Source organism: Thunnus albacares, chromosome 14 (assembly GCF_914725855.1).
Source record: "Thunnus albacares chromosome 14, fThuAlb1.1, whole genome shotgun sequence".
Taxonomy (NCBI): domain Eukaryota; kingdom Metazoa; phylum Chordata; class Actinopteri; order Scombriformes; family Scombridae; genus Thunnus; species Thunnus albacares.
The window spans coordinates 13,528,810-13,550,000 of record NC_058119.1 but is presented as its reverse complement, the minus strand read 5'-3'; the positions used below and the strand labels follow the sequence as shown (position 1 = coordinate 13,550,000).

At 37.7% G+C, this 21,191-nt stretch overlaps 2 protein-coding genes across 5 annotated transcripts; one reads left to right on the top strand and one right to left on the bottom strand.

Annotated features, from left to right (window-relative positions):
* Positions 1–179: 179 nt before the first annotated feature.
* On the bottom strand, positions 180–10,548 carry LOC122996880 (serine/threonine-protein kinase ICK-like). Of its 4 annotated transcripts, none has more exons than XM_044372661.1 (14): positions 10,331–10,548; positions 7,896–8,164; positions 7,584–7,638; positions 6,071–6,192; positions 5,877–5,956; positions 5,622–5,754; positions 5,350–5,521; positions 4,296–4,463; positions 3,808–4,212; positions 3,276–3,484; positions 2,216–2,358; positions 1,830–1,946; positions 1,625–1,732; positions 180–1,487 (listed from the first exon to the last, which is right to left on the bottom strand). In XM_044372661.1, the coding sequence occupies exons 2-14, from the start codon at positions 7,994–7,996 to the stop codon at positions 1,336–1,338; spliced, it is 1,965 nt and encodes a 654-aa protein (XP_044228596.1). In that variant the 5' UTR covers positions 7,997–8,164; positions 10,331–10,548; the 3' UTR covers positions 180–1,335. The 4 variants fall into 4 exon arrangements, with proteins under 4 accessions (XP_044228596.1, XP_044228599.1, XP_044228598.1 ...); XM_044372664.1 differs by having other exon boundaries at positions 3,276–3,481; XM_044372663.1 differs by having other exon boundaries at positions 7,896–8,160.
* Positions 10,549–12,125: 1,577 nt separating this feature from the next.
* fbxo9 (F-box protein 9) lies at positions 12,126–21,096 on the top strand. Its single transcript, XM_044372665.1, has 13 exons — positions 12,126–12,307; positions 15,599–15,670; positions 16,051–16,182; positions 16,285–16,342; positions 16,717–16,813; positions 17,785–17,915; positions 18,014–18,128; positions 18,922–19,040; positions 19,394–19,484; positions 19,566–19,661; positions 19,805–19,898; positions 20,408–20,562; positions 20,645–21,096. The coding sequence occupies exons 1-13, from the start codon at positions 12,305–12,307 to the stop codon at positions 20,751–20,753; spliced, it is 1,272 nt and encodes a 423-aa protein (XP_044228600.1). The 5' UTR covers positions 12,126–12,304; the 3' UTR covers positions 20,754–21,096.
* Positions 21,097–21,191: the final 95 nt, after the last annotated feature.

Sequence of the window (21,191 nt, the reverse complement as noted above, 5' to 3'; positions counted from 1 at the left end):
GTATGATACTGTCTGGATTAATCTCTAGTGTTGTAATCAATCAGTAATCAAACCAGCATCATGGAACAGAGGCTATAAAATGAACTGATGGATCAATTTAACATTTTAAACTTTTTTAAATGTCCCACAGTTGCTCAATCAATTAAGTGTTTTGTGAAAAATCACACTTACCCAACATATCAGCACCCAAATATTTAATTACAGTCAATAACTGTTAATTCAATAATCACACTTAACTAATTGAGAATGTGCTGGGTGGCGTTTTACTGCCTAATACTGAAACTGGTTTGTACAGAGGGCGGCAACCATTTGCATTGTATTAACTTAAAGGGGAACCGATTTTACACATCAAGTCTGTTTACAGGTCTTGGGGAGTACTACTGCAGACATGGAAAAAAAGAGGGAGCTAATTGAGGCCACATCAGTCGAGGCTAAAGACTACAAGTTTGAGAATGAAAACAATCTGGTGGTGTGGAGTTAAAAAGAGGTGAGATTACCAGACCTCTGTAGCCCACTCCTCATCTCTGCTTGAGGCTGGTGGCTTAAGGCTACATTAGCCGCTACTAGCATAACACACCCAAATCCATGCAGTTGAGTAAATTGGGTCAAGTTGCATTGTGGGTAATGTAGGCAGCAGGTTTTTCCAAAGAAGAAGAATGCATGGATTAAAAAAAAAGCTATATCTGGTTCTGCTGCATCGATTTTGATCCTTTTTTTTTTTTAAATCAGCTTTGTGAGTGCAACAATGTTATATAAGCGTAATGCCAATCGGCTGAGTACTCTTAACTGAAATTAAAGCATTGCCTCGAATTTCTTTGAAAACATATAACGCACAAATAATTACCTGATTGACAAGGCTACCATCATAAAAACAAAAACACCAGGAATATAAAAAAAGTGATATACTGTACAGAGGCAAAGTAATTAGTTAGCCAAAACCAAGTCACAGTGAAGTTTTCATAAAGTTATAATATGCATATCATGTATACAGGCTGGCAAACACCGTTCAATGATAAATCTTATACAAAACTGAGGGTGCAGGTGTAACCTCAGCAGGACAGCAGTTATGTTACAGAAATACAAAACAAAACACAAGAGGAGCAAATCTGGGCTCAAATTTTGGCTGGTTGCATTTAGCATATATACATATACATTAAGATATTTTACAACTCACAACATCCATAGTACACATAATGAAACAAAATTTATTGCTGTGTAAGATGTATGTACAGATTTTTGATTACAAAACAACTAGGCCTACTCTTTGGAGGTGCAAGAGCTTTTAGGAGCGCAGATCTCTCTTCCAGGGCAAAGATCGGAGCCCTGGGGAGGCCACTAGCGGTGTCCGTATTTGGCAGACCAGTCTGTTCGCCCATGGATGGCCTGTACTGGCGGGCGTGGCAGCAGACCAGGGGTGCTCTTGTTGGCCAACGGCATGTTGGCAGAAGTGCTCATATGACTCCGGCCAGACCGCCAAGTTGCATAATCTAAGAAAAGCAAGCAGGAAAAGTGACAATCGCAATGAAATAAATGTAAAAAGAACAAGTTCATTTGGTGTTTAATAAGATCTTTTTAGATGACAGTTTAAATATAGATTGCAGAAATCTCTAAAATTAATCCTCACTTGATGCAGTTGATTCCACTGAAGAACCCTGATGCCCTCTATGACCAGCAGAGCCAACATCTTTTTTGTAAAAGGATGGCATGTATCCACCCGGGATTGTATTTGTACCTGATATTTAAAACAAACAAAAACAGATCCATTAATCAGAATCTAGTAAACAGTGGAATGAGATGCAGAGATTACAGTGATCATCCCAGGAGATTACCATGAGTGCCTCTGCTCGGTAGAGTCCCTCCGAATGGAATACTACTGTTGCCCCAAAGATGGCTCCCGCTGAAGTCTTTACTTGCATTTATGGCCACGTTCTTTTTTGTGCTGATGCCTGAAGGAGACAGTGATTATTAGATGCATTGTCCTCTGAAAACATTGTTAGGCTGATTTTGGACGGCACTCACATGGAGTTTTCAACCTGAAAACAGGACATTGCAAAAAAAGATAAGGAACAATTATTACCAAAAAGAAAAGGTTGGTTTTATCAGAAAATCAGTAAAAGATAGTAAATAGGTTGCAGTAGAAACGCTGATGTGCTGTAGATTTATTTGATTAGTCCTGGTCCTACTAATGAGAGTCTTCAGATATTCAGCACATTACCAGGTAAATATCTTGACTGCCTCAAGTAATGTTGTTTGGCAGAGGCGGTCCTCGATGGCTCCTGGTAGGCTGTAGACTTATTCAGGTTTAAAGGTGCGTCTTCCTTTGCATTTGGTCGACTGAAATCCAGAACATTTCCATATCTGAAAGACAGAAAACATTCCATACACAGACTGTGTATAAAGATGAACGTAGCGAGGTGTGACATCACCCGTTTGTTTGCATTGGAGCCAGTTTGAAGCCCAGAGTTGCTGCTTACGGTCGGTGCCACATTTTCCGTTTGGAGCCAAGACGTTCCAAATAAGGAGTGTGAGGTCTTGCCTTTTACGCTCTGGAAACACACCCCTGTTACTGAGCGGTGCACACTTGAGCTAACATTAGCTCCTTTAGCTAAATTATGCTAACACGGCAGGTATCGTTATCAAGTAACATAAAATTTACTGTTGACTGTTGATTTATTGTTGACTGTTCTGGAAAAAAACAAGACAATCGAAGACGTCACCTTGATCTCTGGGAAACAACGATCGATATTTTTCACCATTTTCTGACATTTTATTGACCAAACAACTAATTGATTAATAGAGAAAATAATCAACAGATTAATCGATAAAGAAAATAATCATTAGTTGCAGCCCTTCTCACAAGCTCAAACAGACCGTCTTTGCTGGTATTTGCAAATATTAAACATTGTTGCAGACATCAGTCAGTCCCTTTCCTGCTGTAAAAGCTCCTTAATCCACATTCAGAAAGAGACATTTAAGTAGTTTGCAACTGTTGGTTAATAATTAAATTACTGCTAAATAATTAATACAAATATTAAAGATAATACTGAGCCTGGCAGTGATGATACTCCCCTTTGAGGGAGGAGGGCACCTCCCCCTGTAATATTAATCCTGTCCTCATAGGGCTTAATGTGGTGTGAATTACTTGCTTGTAGTGATATTGATGAATGGACATTAGCCTGTGTTTCGTATATTTTGTTTTTTCATTGCTACAGTGCTGATCCCTCTGAATCTGTCCTAGCTAAAAGGTATGTTAGGATGACAGCTTACAGCCTCACCTGCTCAGTGCGTCCTCTCCCTGCCTCGACTTCTCTCTGGAGAAGTTACTTTTTCCAAGAATACTTATTGACGTTAGATCAGTTTCTTCATAGTCGTCCCAGTCTTCACCCTTGAGGTGTCCTGTGCCATGGCCCCACCGCCGACGCCCTCCCTTCGGTTTCAACTGATAGCTCATTAGGTTTGCGTTCTCTGACTCCTGCCTCGTCTGCTAAAAGAAAAAAAAAAATCAATAAGGATCAGTGGTGATATCTACGATGATCATGTATGAGGAATAATTTATGCACAAACAGACAAAAAATTTAAATAGTGTTTATTAATGCATTTGTCAACAACTATAACTCCACCAGTGGGCACCTGTATGTAGAGGCTAGACTGATAATGGACAATATAGTAAAATACAGTTGTAATACTGTAATATAAAATGTTTCTTCACAAATACTTCTTGCACCTGCTTATAACTACATTATAGTGTGTTATAAACCATTTAAGTGTTTATATACTGCTTATAAGGCAAGGCATGTCAAGCCTCACCTTGCTCTGGAGGCCCTTGTCAACAATATAAGGAAGATGGCTCTGTGGCGTTCCTTCGCTCTGTTCCTGCTTCAGGATGTGCTTCGGCTGCTGCTCTCGCACCAGCTCTGTGTGCCGTTGGTACGCTGCCACCTGGGCAGCTGCTGATATGGGAGAGGGCTGGATCTGCTGCAGAGGCCTGGAGGGGGAGCAGTGTTGGTTCGGGGGTGGAGGCTGGGAGGGGGGTACAGGCTTCAGTAGCAGGGGTTGCTGCTGCTGCTGCTGCTGCTGTTGTTGCTGCAGCGTCTGTTGTGACTGTAATGGTGCCTGCAGCGGAACAAGACCTGGCTGAGGTCTGCCCTGCTCCAGGATCTGCTGAGGAGTGCCCAAAGCCTGGCCCACATGGAAGTAGGAGTACCTGAGAGCCTGCAGAAGAAAATATTTGGATGAACAACATCAATTTATATTCTGTATGACTGGCTGTGAGAGCAGTGTAAGTCATACACTACCTGGGCAGAAGCTGGTCTCTTCTTGGGATCCCACTGGAGCAGGTCTGTCATCAGATGGATGGCTTCAGGGCTGGCATTTGGGATGAGTGTCTTCAGATTACTGGGAACACACTGAGGCCAGCGGAAGTTCATAGCACATCCCAGCTGGTATCCCTCCGGCCAATCATTCTAGAGGAAGAAGAGAGTCCATCTTACACACCACATTTACCATCAAATCATTAAAAAAGAAAATCTGTCTTTATTATAAATAGTTACGCACTGCTGTCCAATGAAAACCATGGATCTCCAAATTTGTCCATTTGTAATTTTTAAGATAACTAAAAGGATTAAGTGTTCGTTTATGGGTTGAGATAATTCTCCTACTTCTTAAGATAAATAAACCAAAGTTTTCCAGACTGTTTTCAGTCTTTGTGCTAAGCTAAGCTAACCAGTTCCGGGCTCTAGCTTAATGTTTATTGTATGGCATCAATCTTATCATCTAACTATTGGTAGGAAAGTGAATCCATGGTACTGTACTATTTAATATGCCAATACATAGTGTGTCAAATGCAGTATAAGTACCAGGATGTTCTACTACATCCGGTCGCATTTTGCAGTATACAAGCCAGCATGGTTTTCTGGCTATTCTGACCCACAATCCTCTGTGCAGCTGAAGATATGTCACATCAACTGAGCCTCCGAGAGAGCACAGACAGATGACAGCGCAATGTCAGTGTAAAGACGGAAGCCAGTGCAGTGACAGAAGCCACAATGACAGATGAAGTAGTGTCACAATTGTATGCAGCTGCAGTACGTACTAAAAGAAAAAAGTAGAAGTATGTGATTTGGAACGCAGCATTAGACTACTTGTTTTAAGTCTTTTTCAGCTGGATTGGGTAAAAAGAGTATCTGCTCTGTCAGGCATATACAGAGCTCTTTCTAATCCAGTGTGCATACATAGTGCATTGCTGTGCCCTCATACATTTCAACTAATATTAAATACTTCTTCATTTGTCTCACCTTCACTTTGAAGAACATTTTTTCAGTATTTTTTCTTCCAGTAGTGAAAACTTACCTTCTTTGGTGTCCCCAAAACTTGGCAAATCTTGAATATGGTGTCTACTTCGCTGGAGCCTGGAAACAGAGGCCTGAGGGTGTAAAGCTCTGCCATGATGCAGCCAACTGCCCACTGGTCTATGGGTGAACTGTAGGATGTGGATCTGAGCAGAACCTCCGGGGCTCTGTACCTGGTGCACAAAGAGAGAAGGTGTTAAGAGCTGAATGGGCTGAACTATTAAACAGACTTTCATTTAGGCTGTGTGAAAACAAACTGTGACAGAAGCTCACCATCTAGTAGAGACATAGTCTGTGTACGGCGGTCGAGATCTGATCTCACGGGCGAGCCCAAAGTCAGCGATTTTCACCAGCTCTGGGCCCATGCACAGAAGATTCTCAGGTTTCATATCTCTATGGAAAAACCCTAACAGAGACACACTAAATTTATATCTTGAACTATGAGAACTATGAAATTTTATATCATTAGAGTTACATTTCAGTCGTGCCATAGCTGATTCAGCACCTTGGAGTTGTAAACAGACATACCGTGTTTATGAATGAAAGCGAGCCCCTGTAGTATCTGAAACATAATATTTCTTACAGCAGATTCAGGAAACAACCGAGACCTGCAGAAAGACACAAAAACCATCAGAAGCTCAATCATTTCTTAAACTGCAAGTATTTACCAAATATACTAAAATGTGAAATTAATAATGCAACAAATAACTGTACACACACACCTGTCTTTCATTAGCTGATACAAATTTTCCTTCATGTACTCAAATATAAAGTACAAGTGGTCATTTTCTCGAATGACCTCCTTAAGTTTGATCACGTTAGCATGGTTGAGTTTCTTTAAGGACTGCAAGAATAAAGACAGATTAGAATATATGGAAGGCTTAAACATAAAAAAAAAAAAAAACAAAAAAAAACAGTAAATCCAACCATGCTGGACAATTTAGACACACACACACATCCCTGCAGCACATTCAGAAGCAAATCCCTACAACTATAAAACAAAATTTTCTTGTTAAAAATAGCTACTGTAAGAACACAATGTAGTTTTTGAGGAAAATGCCGCACAGGTGGGATTTATGCTTAAAGTCAGAGTAAGCAGGATGGAGAAATACACACTTTTCCCATGCACTGGGATGATTTAGGTTTAACCATGCTAAATTTTAGTAAGGGGGAAGCCATAGTGGGATTTTGAGATTTTATGGATTGACATGCTGAATTCATAATCTAGGACTCTGAGGACTAGCGTGTTCTAAAGATGTTTTGCTGCGTTAAGGTCAAGCTCTAGGAAAAAGGGGGTGTGTAAGCTAGGGGGGGTGGGAACCAGAGCTCAAAACCAACAGCACACAAGAATCACCTTCCACTCTTAGAGCTGCTGTGTGACTTTGCGCTGTGAGGAAAGTTTAGACAGTAACATTCTGAATCCGTGCAAAAAGAAATGACAAAAAAAGCTTTGAGTATTTGACAACTGGACTCAAAATGTACAGCATGTTAATTATATCAACATAAAACCATCAACAATACTTCAATAAAACATCTGTATTCTACACAACAATGAAAAATCAACCCAAAACAGCAACATAGAGAGTTCTGGCACCAAAATACTGTGCAACTGGTTACGGCAGCAATCCAGGTGACAGCATATATAAGTGAGATTCATTTGCAGCCAGAAACATAGTATATTAGTACGGGATATAGCCTCATATACACAGTGGAATTTAGAGGCTGATACCAATATTGATATTTGAGACTTAAAAACATAAATAAGCATGTTTGACAGGATAGGAATCCTTTAAATTATCATTTTCAAGAATTGTGACCACATTATGTACAGAGTGAAACATTTTGTAGTGCTCAGTGCTCTCCAGTGGTCAAACTGTGTAATGGAGACTATTTTTAAGTAACTGCAGATCCTTGTTACTAATCTACCAACATATACACGCAAATACCAATATATTTGCAATAAGCTACTATAATGTTTGGGAACATGTCCATTTCAGCATAATTTTGATCTGTAAATAAGGACCGTTCTCGTCCATAATCCATGGGAGAAAAAGATGACAGACAACATCACTTCTAGACTGTATAAATTGTATATTAAAGTAAGACATTCCCTTTAAGTTGATTTTGGGTTGATTTTTCTGTAACATTTCTCTGCTATTCACATTTTCTCCAATAAAAATTGTCCTAGTCACTGTGTTAAAAAAAAAAAAAAAGAGGAAGAAAAGATAAACAAACCTTGACTTCACGGAGGTTCATACATTCTTCCCAGGAGTAGAACTTCCTTTTCATTCTGAAAAATAGTGTTCATGTCAACTTATTTGTTGAACGTGACGTCAAATTGCATACATCTCTTTTTAAGCTGCTGTTAAATTTAATAACAGTAAAAAAAAAAAAAAAAAAACTCCAATAAAGAGTCCTCACTATATGATACCCTCACAGATGCCAAGCATTGTGTAAAATATAATGTAGATCATTGGCTCTACAGTTCAGGAGAGAAGACAAATCTATGGAAGGGATTCAATAAGCATACAACACTCAGATACTTACTTCTTTATGGCAACTAGTTCCCCTGATTCCAGACTGCGGCCGAGGATGACGGAGCCGTAGGTGCCATCCCCGAGCTGTCTGATCGTTGTGTATCTATTCATTATGCTTGTCCTTCCATAACATCATCCGGGGGCAGATAATAACTGGGTGGAAAATAGAGATGTGTTCGCCTCCTGCTGCTGAATGCAACCAGATTTTCCTGTGACAACAGCAGAAGACCGCGGGCAGAGCTGGAGGACTCATGGTGTCATGGGCTTGCCACCAACTAGCTGAAAGAATAAACGACAAAATGATTTGTTGAAAATGATGTAGCTGAATTAAAATGTACACTCATTTAGCAGTTTCTTAGGTATATCTTGTTAAAACAGATGCAGTCCGATATCAGTTAATCACACATTCATGTTTAGTTTTCGTTGGAACTGTTTAGAAGAGGTATTGAATACTAGAAATATATATAAACACAGTAACTCAACAGCATCGCAAAGCCTCAAAAATGACCATTAAGTTGAATCAAGACCTCAAATCTTAATTTGAAAAAATTAATTGATAAGTTGACAACAATCAAAGTAATCAATTAATTGTTTTGAGTAATTTTTTAAAGAAAAAAAGTCTGAATCCAGCTTCTCAAATGCGAATATTTTCTGGTTTCATTAGTCCTCTGATATTAAACTTAGTATCTTTGATGGACATTTTTCACCATTTTCTGACATCTTGTGGACCAAACAATTTATTGATTAATCAGGAAAATTATGAACAGATTAATCGATAATAAAAACAATCGTTAGTTGCAGCCCTAACTAGTATCGGGAGGCTGGCTACATTCATCCTCTAAATTCTTCACATGATAAAAGTAGCTTTCTTAAAAGATGGGTTCACAGTTTTTCAGGCCTATTTTAAAACAAGAGTGCTTAAATGAACATCGAAATAGGTTTTCCTTGCCATATCATTCCTCTTGTTCCTCCAATCCACAGCCCTACTTATGTGCAAAAATATATGTAAAAGTTTATCTGAAGCTAATATGAAGCTTCAGTCGTCCAAATTAGTCAAATCAAGTAGATATCTTTCAACATTACAGTCTTTTTAGTGCCAAAGTCCCTCCTTTTGTTACTAAACACAGCTAAACAGGGAAACACTGTCCAAGGAAACATTAAGAGGGAATTTGATGCTAAAAAGACTGTAAATAAGGCAGATATCCACTTGACATGACTAACTCATACTGCTGAAGCCTCATATAAGCTTCAGATAAACTTTTAAATGCATTTTGCACAAAATGACTGTGGACACACTCTTGATTTTGGCCTCCATAACTTACATTGAAAATGCATTTGAAGGGGAACTTTTAATAGCCAGTATGAACAGGAGGAATGATTACAGTGAGGAAAACCTCTTTCAGTGTTTATATGGGCTACTGACTGTTGTTTTAAGACAGACTTGAAAATTTTGAACCTGTCATTTAAACCTACACTTTTATATGCCTGCAACATGAAATAAAGGATTTGTAATGAAGATCAGAGGACTCCTTAGTGTACCTCCTAGGTTGCTATATAGAAAATGAGTTGAGTGACAAATGATATAGTGTATACGGTAAAAGCGACAGTATAAAGGTGAACGTTTGCGAAGTGGTTCTTTAAGTTACTTCTGACCGTTATTAAACATCTCTTGGCTGACTGTCGTTATGTCTGGATGGTAACCCTACATTTGAGAAACTCTCGCGAGATTTGTCGTTGTTCATCACTGTACAAAATAATTATGTTTTACAGTGTGAAAATTCTGTGGTTTAAACTTTCTTAGCCTTAAACGATTCAAAAGACACCAGGCTAAAAATAGGGAAAGATCACGGTTTAGTTAAAATCATCACTCTCGCGAGATCTTTCGCAAATCTAGGGTTACCACCTACACACGACCAGTTTATCAACATTAACGGTAACTGCTAACTTTACGTTTCAGTCAATGTTATATGTGATCATGTTTAATGACCCTCATGAGCTCACTAACCAGCATAGCTCAGTAGCTGCCCAGTAGGTTATAAAAGAGCCCTTCACCAGTACGTTATCAGTCTATTTTCACCTTTTTCCCTTTATTTCCATAACGTTACGCAGCTAACGTTAGCTGTTGTATATCTATTTTAGCTAGTTGTGCAGAGTAAGCCAAGGTAACATCAATTTTGCACCAAAACGGCTATTTCATTGACAGAATTCAAACTTAAGTTAGTTGCACTTTATTGTGCTTTTCATACTATAACGCGGCGTTTGCGTTGTGATTAATTACTTGGCGGTTGTTTTGTGCAGTTAATTGCAGCAAACGTAGTTGCAATTAACGCTAATTGTGGTGTGGTGGTGCTGGTGGTGGCCCAGCTGCGGACAAAATAGAGAAAACACTGCACTGAATGGTCTCCTAACTGACTTAAAATAAACCAGGCAACAGGCAACACTCACCCTCCTCACCTCAACTCGACAACACCTCATAGCCGAGCATTCGTCATCGATGTTCAACAAATGGTTTAGCGGGATAATCATCTGCCTGGCACCATTATAAGACTGGTAACCATCACACAACATATAAATAACATTTCATGTAGGCCCCTTCGTCATAATCTCGCGTTGCTGTAAAAACAGCTTGCAGTCTCACAAATCACAGCTCTCCTCCGCCAGCAAAGATACAAAAGGGGACGAAATAGATCCCTTCATCGCCCTTAAGTACTGTTTTAATTTCTGCAAACGATTACTTGCATAAAAGGTATGCACCCTGTTTTCTGGATTTTCCCCTTTTTTAGTCCACGTTGTGTCTCTTAATAATACTCACTCATAACACAGAAAAGATAAAAAGGAACAATATTCAAAAAATACTACAAGAAAGGAGAAAGAGTTTTCGACTCAAAACAAAGGCGGAAGTGAGCGGTATGGAGTCCTCTTGATTCGCTTTCTTCTTCTTTGGTCAAATATCCATGGATGTATAAGCTCTTATAATACATCCATGCAAATATCCTACACTAAAGCGAACGCTGGTTTAAGGACGCAAAATGTTTATTTTGCGAGGTAAACACGCAGATCTGTGGTGGAAGTAGTGCTCAGATGCTATACCACAGACAATACAAAATTGTGCATATGTCCCACCAACAAATTCGTCTCAAGATTTGTGGATAAAGATAACAAATGTGACTAATGTAACTAAACATCTAATATCAGTATATCAAGGTATTCCAGAAAGCAGATTTAGTGAAAACTCAGTTTGTTAACCCTGAGATGAGGGAAACTCTGGGTTTTCATTTCCAGTAAGAGAGTTCACTTAAACTCGACGTCAGTTACCATGGTAACTGAATATGTGAACCTAAACTGTGCGCTGACAGGTTTTATTCAACAAACCCTTTTCTCTGCCCCCTCTTCTCTACGGACCCCCATTTGATAAGCTTTTTGCTTTTAGATGTTTTATTACAGAAAGTGTGTGAAACCCATGACCAAAATAGTCACACATTCTGTCACTGTGTTACTTATGGATGTTATTATAGTGAAAATAAATAATAACAACAACAATAATAATAATGATAGTCAAAAAGTAATCGTGCTTACAAAATCTACACCGTTCGAGTTATTACAACGTTTTTAATAACTTTTATTCAGCACAGTAAGTTATGTATTAAAGTTTGAAGCCGATACCATTAACGCCCTAGGAGGAGATAGCGTTTATGCAAGGTTCAAAATTGGCACAAAGTCATACTTTCATGGGTGAATTGTGGACTTCTTGTTGGATTTAGGTAAGGGGTGCCAGCGTATGATTTGTAGGTCTTGATGAGACGAATAATTGAGTTTTGGTTCGATCTCTCTACGACATTCCTACGGGCCGTGGAGGCCATTTTAGTGACATGGGTGGCACTATAGAGCACATTTAGGCACTTTGGGGGATAATTTTTACATTTTATCAAATTTTTCACCACACCTGATGTGCGTGCCAAATTTGGTGAGTTTTTGAGCATGTTTAAGGGGTCAAATTTAGGATTGAAGAGGCGGATTAATAAAGAAAGAAGAAACAAACAAACAAACAAAACAGACACAAGATTATAATTATATTAAATTACTGCAGATTTTAGTTCTATATATTAATATTTATTATTCCAGCATGCGATGATGTGGAGGGATAAGCATCATTTAAGGATGAAAGATAAAGTTAAGAGTACTCCAGAGCAGGACTGGGCGCTTTTCTCTCCTCTGTGTTTCCACTGGAGCGCACCATGGATGTTATCACCGACTTCCTGTGTCGCTGCAGCTCCGAGCTGCTGCTCAGCGACAACATGGCTGCGTTCCTGCGAGCTCGGAAATATGTCCGTTGTGTTGTCCGCTTCTCCGACCGTGAACTGTAAACGCTAGTGTCGACCGTTTGTGAAGATAGAAAGACAACTTTCTGGCCACGCTGTCATGGTGGGTCACCGTGTTCTTTTAGCTGTTAATTCAGCTAGAAAACGTGTTTAGCCAGCTAGCTCGCAAAGCTAACTTAGCTAACTTACCTGCCTTCTTCTACCTGCTCGACGTGTCTTTACGCCATTAACCAGCTCAGTTACCAAACCCGAAAATATTGAGACAAGTCCCTTTAATTAACGACATACGTGCATGAGATTGTAACAGATTAATTATCTTTTTCACCCATTAAGGTAATGTTAGCATTAGTGTTGTTTTCGTGATATTAAAGTAACATTAGCGAGTTTCTCGATTAGTTTTGTGTAGCGTTGGAAGAAGCACTTAAGTTAGATCCGTAAGTAAAAGTAGCAACACAGCAATGTAAAAATACTCAATTACGAGTAATAGTCCTGCATGAAAAAACATACTTATATAAAAGTATTATCAGTAAACTGTACTTTAAGTATTGCAGCAAAAGTAGTGGTTTGGTCCCTCTGACTGATATATTAATATATATGACATCATTAGATTATTAATACTGAAGCATCAGTGTTAGAGCAGCATGTTAATGTTGTAGCTGCTGCAGGTGGAGCTAGTTTGATCTACTTTATATAAAGTTAATTAGTTTAGTCCAGTGGTTCCCAACCTAGGGTTCGAGCTCTTCCAAAGGGTCGCCAGATAAATCAGAGGGGTCGTGAGATAATTAATGGGAGAGGAAAGAAGAAAAAACGAAGTTCTGATACACAAATCTGTTTTAAGTTTTTGGGCTTTTTCTCCAATCTTTGATTATTGGTGAAATATTGGATCATTTGAACATTTATTGAAATGAAATCATGTGAGAAGTTTAGAGAGAAAAATCACTATTTGGTGAACTCACAGACATCTGAAATGTGAACCCGACTACACACTGCTTTTTGTAAAATGTCAGAAGCTAAAAAGGTTGGAAACCACTGGTTTCATCTCTAACAATGTGTATTATAAAAGCTTGTTATATTGTCCATTGTGTCAAATCTTCATCTGAAAAGTAACTAAAGCTGTCAAATAAATGTAGTGGAGTAGAAAGTACAATATTTCCTCTGAAATGTGGAAGTATTAAGTAGCATAAAATGGAAATACTTGTACTTAAGTACAGTACTTGAGTAAATGTACTAAGTTATATTCCACCACTGGTTTTTGGTATTTTTAACTTCAGCTGCAGTCAATGCTGCTAACATTTGATAACATAAACTAACATAACTTTTTGACACAAGTGACGAAACTGTTTATAACAGCTTGGAAACAAAATAATAAAAGGGTTCAGGGATTGTTATTTGTCACATGCTCACCGCAGGATCAACTGTGAAGTGTAAAGTGACAAGCATCAGAAGACTGCAAAATACTAATGCTGCAAGTAATGATTATGTCATCATTGATTAATCTGCCGATTATTTTCTTGATTAAGCAATTAGTCATTTGGTCTATAAAATGTCAGAAAATTGTGAAGATTTTTCATCACATTTTCCTAAAGCCCAAGACGACGTCCTCAAATGTCTTATTTTGTACCTAAAGAAACCTGAAAATATTCACATTTGAGAAGCTGAAATTAGAGAATTTGGACTTTTTTCTTTTTTCTTTTTTTTTTAGTGACTCCAAATGATTAATTGATTATCAAAATAGTTGGCGACTAATTAATAGTTGGCAAATAATTGAGCAATTGATTATAGCTCTACAAAATACAAACATCGTGCTAGAGCTGCAACACTTGATTGATTAGTTGACAACTATTAAATTAATCGCCAACTATTTTGATAATCAAGGAATCATTTGAGGGGGTTTTTTGTTTTGAGGGGTTTTAAAGAAAAAGATTGTAAAAATTCTCTGATTTCAGCCTCTCAGATGTGAATATTTTCTGGTTTCTGTGACAGTAAACTGTATATCTTTGGGTTGTGGACTGTTGGTCGGGACAAAACAAGACATTTAAGGACGTCATTTTGGGCTTTAGGAGATAGTGATCAACATCTTTGACATTTAATATACCAAACTATTAATGGAGAAAATATGGAGATTAATCAATAATGAAAATAATCATTAATTGCAGCTCTACATTGTGCAATATAAAGATAATATAAACAAAGTGTGATATTAAGAAAAAAAATGAATGTTGTACAATATGAACAGCACTTATTCCACAAAAGAGGGTAAAACCAGAAGTTTCAAAATTAATAAATAGAACATAAAAGTATGTTTACATTAGTTTACTTATCTAAATGTAATGACCTGATGAAGTCATGAACAATGTCAAAGAGGACGAGGAGTTAAAAATGAACATTATACGGTTATATATAAATGTAAAGTATTTAGATCAACCAGCCAAGCCTGGATCACTGCCCACATCTCAGATGGGTTCAAACTGTAACAGAAACAAAATTAGAAGGAATAAATGTAGGGAAACAAAATGGCAACGCTGTCTTATCTTAAGGCTGCAACAGGCGAGCTGAGTAGATTCATGCTGCCACATGGACGCCTGCAGTAGGAGGAGTGGTGTCATTACAGTCGGATCTGCACGAGATTAAGCAACTTTGTTTTTTTACAGTTTTACAGACTCTAAGGGGAAAAACGTAAAAATGACACTTCCAGGGCTGCCACTGCTGTAATGAATGTTTTTCTTATTCATTCATCTGTTGATTGACTTGATAATAATAAGTTAATTGTTTACCCTATAAAATGTTAGAAAATAGTGAAAAATGCTTTTCAAAATTTCCCAAAGCCCAAGGAGACATTTTCAAATTTCTTGTTTTGTTTGACCAAAAGACCAAAACCCAAAGATGTTCATTTTACATTGATAGGGGGAGAAAGCAGCAAAAAAGTAGAAATCAGCAAATATTTTGCATTTTTGTTTGGAGAATTTGTAAAACAGTGACACAAATAGCAACTGTTTCAGAACTCTTGACCTCCTGAAACCTGACTGTAAGATACAGGATGGATTTATTTTTTTTTCCACTTTCTTAAAAAAAAAAATATCACACTGTGGGTGGGTGATACAGCATAACAAAAAAGAAACTCAGCAAAAGCTACATTTAAAAAAAAGACTAATTGAATAATAATCTATAATCTTTTATGTCTGAAGAAAAATAAGACATAAAAGATGTTCTATCTCTAAATCTCTAATAAATATAAAAGCTTGAACATGCTGCATTCAAAGGAGGCTTCTCTCTGTATGTTAAAGACTGAAGTCATACAGAAAATTATCATCTGGAAGAAACCTATGATCACAATTATAATTGATGTTAAGAGAATGAATTAAGTTAAGTAATTAATCACTTTTCCCTTTTACAGGCTGAAGAAAATGCAGATATTGGAGGCACAATTGAGGAGGAGGATGAAGGTTCAGATGACCCAAATCCTCAGGTGAGATATCCTCAATGGATATAAACCATGATTAAGTTTTTTCTTCAAATTTCTCTATGAATGACTGTATTGATGGCAAGTGTACCATCAGCATATGAGACCAGTATTGTTCCCATGAGGACACAAGTCACCTCTGCAGTCCAATTCATGGTATTTGAAGTATTATCGAGTTGTCACTTTGACTGGTTTGAGAGATTTTTCCAGATGGTTTTTTTTTTACCTAGAGGTTTGTTTCCTGTGTGTGGATGCTGATCTCCTCTACCCTGTTGTTTTTTGTGTTTCCAATTCAGAAACCAATCTTGATACCAAACCCTGCTGTTTGTAGCTTATGAAATCCACAGTTTAATTTGGCACTGAGTAACTTTTTAATTCAACTGCAGCTGGAGCTCAACGCGTTCAGAGCTCAGTGGATGTCTGAACTCAAACCGAGCTCTGGAGCAAGTGGAGTGAGTAAACCGCTGCAGCGACCTACAGGTCTGCAGAGTACGCAGGAGAATGCTCTGGAGGAAAAAGTAAGTTGTGACAAGATCTCTCCGGGTCAACACGTACCTTAGAGTGCTGTCACTGAACGTTACAGTGCTGCTGAATGATTGACGCGAGTCCTCTTCCCTCAGGCCACAGAGCTGTTCCTGAGAGCTGTTCAAGAAGAGCAGAACGGAGCCGGCTATGAAGGTGTGTTTCTAGGATGTACAGTGATGAAAATTGTTAATGAAGGGAAGAAATGATAAATTTAACTTCAAAAAACAAAATATTATGGAGTTAACAGAAATGCCACAGTTCATTCACAGACTAATCTTATGGAAATTGCTACATTATATCAATTTTTTAAATAAAACAGACATTTCTTACCGCCAATTAGGCTAGTATTTAAATGAAGCATGTGAATGATTTCAACTGGTGTGATGTCATTGCCATTGACAGTAATTGAGCTTAATCGCCATAAAGTTTTCTAATTTCTGGATGAGAAAAGGAGACAATTGATTGCATTGGTTTAGCACTTCAGTTAAGTCATAAATATATGTATAATATGATGTTTTTACTCACAGCTATCAAGTTCTATCGCATGGCTATGCAGCTTGTGCCTGACATTGAGTTTAAAGTCAACTACAGCCGTCCAGATGCGGATCAAGTTGAAGGAAACTAGTAAGCTGCTTTTCATCTTTGGATGTCCTCCGTTGGTTGACTAGATTGAAATCTGCAATATTTCCAGATGTTTTTTTAACATCATTTGAAACACAAATTTTAAACTTTTTAAGTATATCTCAAACTCTTAACCTATGTGTATGAATACACCTCTAATTGATATGATTCTTTTAGATGTGGTGAGTTTTGAATAATGGTTTATTTTTCAGCTCCTTTAATTTAACATTAATTTTTCTGGAAATTTTCAGAGTAATTTTTAGGACATAGTGATGCAAATTATAAGAAAAACTGAAAAAAGTTAGTTTAGTTGGTAAGTACAGATTCAGTATATTTGGGTTCATACGTAGTTGTTAATTTGCAAAGATTCATAATAAATGAGATTCTTAACAATTAACGGAAAATACTTAGTTTTCAGTGCATAGTTTTCTGTCAAATGATCTATTAACTGTTAAAATTAACTGTTAAATACCTGCAAATTGCTCAGAAGATTCCCAGGAAATAAGTATAAAATGAAGGGACCTATAAAATGAAGTGTTACCATGTTTTGCATTAATTAAATTAAATGTGATTGTTGGGTGTGTTTTTTTTATTCCACATGACACTCAGGGCTTTGTAGGATTTATATTCTATATCAGAAAGTTAATGCACCAACTTTGCATCTATAATCTAGTTGAATTATCTTTGTCAGCTACATTTATGGCTAATAGCTATATTTAATTTTCTGCCATATTAACTTAAGGTCACCCAAGTAAAACTATTGTTTCCTTTAAGTTACAGTTAGTAGAGAAACAGATGTTTAGCCTTTGATGCCAAAGATGACCAGAGTGACTGAAAAGAGATTTTTTTTCTGTTTTGTTAAATGTATTAAGAATGTCTGAATAATATGGCGTGAAGGCTTTTTTCTAAGTGCGTGTATGAGATAAAGCGATGTTGTCACTTCTTAACCTGAACATAGTGTGTTTTTATTGCAGCACTGAGGAGAATGATGTTGATGGCGAGATTGAGGATCTAGTTGCCTACTTCGAGCATCAGCTCACTCTGGAAAATTCCTTTCCAAAGATCTGCACTCCTGAGGTGGAAAGGAGTCAGATGCACATTTCAGGTATAAAAAAAAAATAATAATAATTTTTTTACATCACAAAAGTCTTAATCACAATGTACTCTTTATTCCTAATGTTTCCTTTTTTGATTTGACTGCAGCCTTGCCACGGGAAATCCTGATGTACATATTTCGTTGGGTTGTGTCGAGTGATCTGGACATGCGAGCCCTGGAGCAGCTCTCTTTGGTTTGCCGGGGGTTTTACATGTGTGCAAGGTCAGCCCCGCTGTCATAACATATCAGATGTGTGCCAACTGGTTTGTCAACACCTTGCTTTTCTCAGACTTTGCTTCTCAAAACTGATGCTTTGGGCTATTAGGGGCAAGTGTGACAGAGAGAGGAAGAGTGAATGGGACAAGTCACATCCAGCGTTTGGGAAAGTAAAATGTGTCTCATTTAATAATAAAGAAAAAAAGACAGGATGTCCATTATGAATCTAACCCAGTCATTTTATGTAGAGACCCTCGTTGGAGACTTTGTTCTTCTTGATTTGTAAACTCATCACAATGGAGATTGAACAAAAGATCTGTGTCACTAAAATGTTTTTTTCCTTTCAGAGCAGTTTTGAAATGTCATTATTCGTCTGAATTTTTTTGCAACACAACAGATTAGAGCTGCAATGATTGATCAAGTAGTTGATCATCCCCTATGTTGATAATTGATTAATAGCTTCAGTTATTTTTCAAGCAAAAATGCCAAATATTTGATGGTTCTCAAATGTGAAGATCTGCTGTTTTTCCTTGTCATATATAAGTTAATTGAACAAGTTAACATTTAAAACTGTGACTGATGACATCTTCTAATTGTGGGTGCCATTTTTTCACAATTTTTTAACATGTCCTAGACCGATTAATCGACTAATCTAGGAAATACCTGACAGATTAATCAATACTGTAAATAATGGTCAGTTGCAGCCCTACAAAAGATTCAGGGTGTAAAAACCACCTGCAGGTACATGCTTTGTGGTTCAGTCATTCTTAATTTTTTTCCCCTTTTAACTTCTGTTCAGGGACCCTGAGATTTGGCGTCTAGCCTGTTTACGAGTGTGGGGACGGAACTGCACCAAACCTGTACCCTTCATATCCTGGAGAGAGATGTTTCTGCAGAGGCCTCGTGTCCGTTATGATGGTAGATATACATTCAGTTGATTGCAAATTAGGCATTCCTTGTCATACTTTGTGAGAACGACATTGATATATTGTATTTTTGATTAAAACTATGCAAACTTTAAGATAAATGTAATAACAACAAAACATCAGTCGTAGCACCAACGGTCTCAAATGACCAGTTCAACAATTAGCTAAAGATTGGAATTGATAATAATGTTGGACTGATCCTGATGTTGCCTCTTAATACAGACCAATACTGCTGCTATAAAAATGTATATATTTTAGAAATATGTGTTGTATAAGTTCTTCTCTGCACATCCAATGAAGATATTTTGCTGGATTTTGAACTTTCCATTCCTATTTTCTGAACAGGTGTCTATATCAGCAAGACATCATACATGCGTCAAGGAGAGGAATCGCTGGATGGATTTTACAGGGCTTGGCACCATGTTGAATACTACAGGTAGATATTTGACTTCTGCCATTGCATTTGTTTTATGAATTTGTTTAGAGATCACTGCCAAATGTTGTTGTTATATCACAGGTACCTCCGGTTCTTCCCTGACGGCAGCGTCGTCATGCTCACCACCCCTGAGGACCCTCTGTCTGTCGTTCCTCGCTTGCGTACTAGGAACACCAGGTAAATCTTCTGTATCTTGTACATTCTAAGCTGAAAAGGATGCCATAATATAACAATTTTTAACTGAACCTTCAGTCTCAATATCAAAATCATTTCACAAGTCAGCACTTCTTACAATTATTGAATTTTGTCTCACTTTACAGGATGGATTCTGTCATGTTCGGTCATTTCCGTCTGTCACAGGAGACAGACAATCAAACCAAAGTTTTTGCTGTTGTCTGCAAGAAAAAGGAGGAGGTGAGTACGTTTTAACGACTGCCCCCAGCTCCAGAAGATACCGTATTAAATGATTAATGATTTGTTTTAACTGAACTTTTAATATCGATGCTTAACCAAATACAAATAAATAATTAAAACCATTTCCCTGGAAAAAAGAAAAGAAATGAATGTAAAGGTGAAAAAGAATGATAGAAAATAATTTTGACTACCTATGTCATACTTTTGACTTAGTATCTCATAATTTTCACTTCAAAAGTTATAATTTTGAATATCTGTAGTTTTAATTTTAAAATGTTAGACTTTGTATTTACTATTTTTAGGTTTTATTTTTATGTTGGAGTAGAGCGTCCATACTTGATCAACGGACAGTCAGACAGAATCAACATGGTTACTCATGACACGTGTGCTGAAATTCAAATAAAAATTTGCTTCACTGCTCTTTAACTAGTAAAGTCACAATGAGGTGTTACTGATTTAACAGCCAGTTTACCTCAGCTTGTAAACTGCGTTGTAACAATCGTTCACAGAAAGCGGCCGAGATTCAAAGGAATCGGTTCTGCAGGCGGAACCCAGCACCCGAGGCTGAGCACACCTTCCATGTGGGACTGCATCTGTCCTCTGGGGGGCGTCAGAGTTTCAACAAGCTGGTGTGGAACCACCACTCCTGCCACATCACTTACAAGTAAGGGACTCGATATTAGTGGCAAAGAAAACATTGATTTCAGTATTTGTTTTTAAAGTAAGATGTAAATTGTGTTTTTTAGGCTGACTGGGGAAACAGTGATCACAACCTTTGACCTGGACAGGATGTACACACCTTTCTTCTTTGCACGTGTGAAGAGTTACACAGCTTTCTCCGAGCAGCCACTCTAAGCAGCCCGGCGACCTGCACACGATCCCTCCGAAGTCTGGAGACCACAGCAGAAGTTCATTCACCACTTTAACAAAATGCATTCTCCTCACCCTGTATGATTTCTGCTGCAGTTGGATTATGGTGTCAATAAATGAACCCTCACGTTTCCTACACGCAAGCATGTTACATTTCAGGTTTCCACTATGGAATACTACTTATTTTTCTGATTTCAGAAATGATGATAATGCGCTGAGAGCAGAAATAATTTACCAACCAACCCTCACCTATTCCCAGCAATGAATGTTCATACTGTTTTTGTTTCATGGTGCACTTTCCCCCTCAAATAAACAGTGGTGAACAAAATCTGTTCTTATGGTTTTATATATTTAAGATGTTTGTTTTGATCAGTTTTAGACTTAAATGCTGCATAGAACTGGATAAAAAGGTTCATGTTAAAG

Bases quoted from the DNA above. Each gene is read 5' to 3' on its own strand.
- fbxo9 (XM_044372665.1), top strand. The intron at 19,485-19,565 runs GTAGATATTTGA...GTTATATCACAG, and splicing joins CACCATGTTGAATACTACAG to GTACCTCCGGTTCTTCCCTG. The intron at 20,563-20,644 runs GTAAGGGACTCG...TGTGTTTTTTAG, and splicing joins TCCTGCCACATCACTTACAA to GCTGACTGGGGAAACAGTGA.
- LOC122996880 (XM_044372661.1), bottom strand. From the start codon at position 7,996: ATGAATAGATACACAACGATCAGACAGCTCGGGGATGGCACCTACGGC. The intron at 5,755-5,876 runs GTATGTCTGTTT...TGTCTCTGTTAG, and splicing joins CGCTTTCATTCATAAACACG to GGTTTTTCCATAGAGATATG. The intron at 4,464-5,349 runs GTAAGTTTTCAC...TTCTTCCTCTAG, and splicing joins TTTTGGGGACACCAAAGAAG to AATGATTGGCCGGAGGGATA.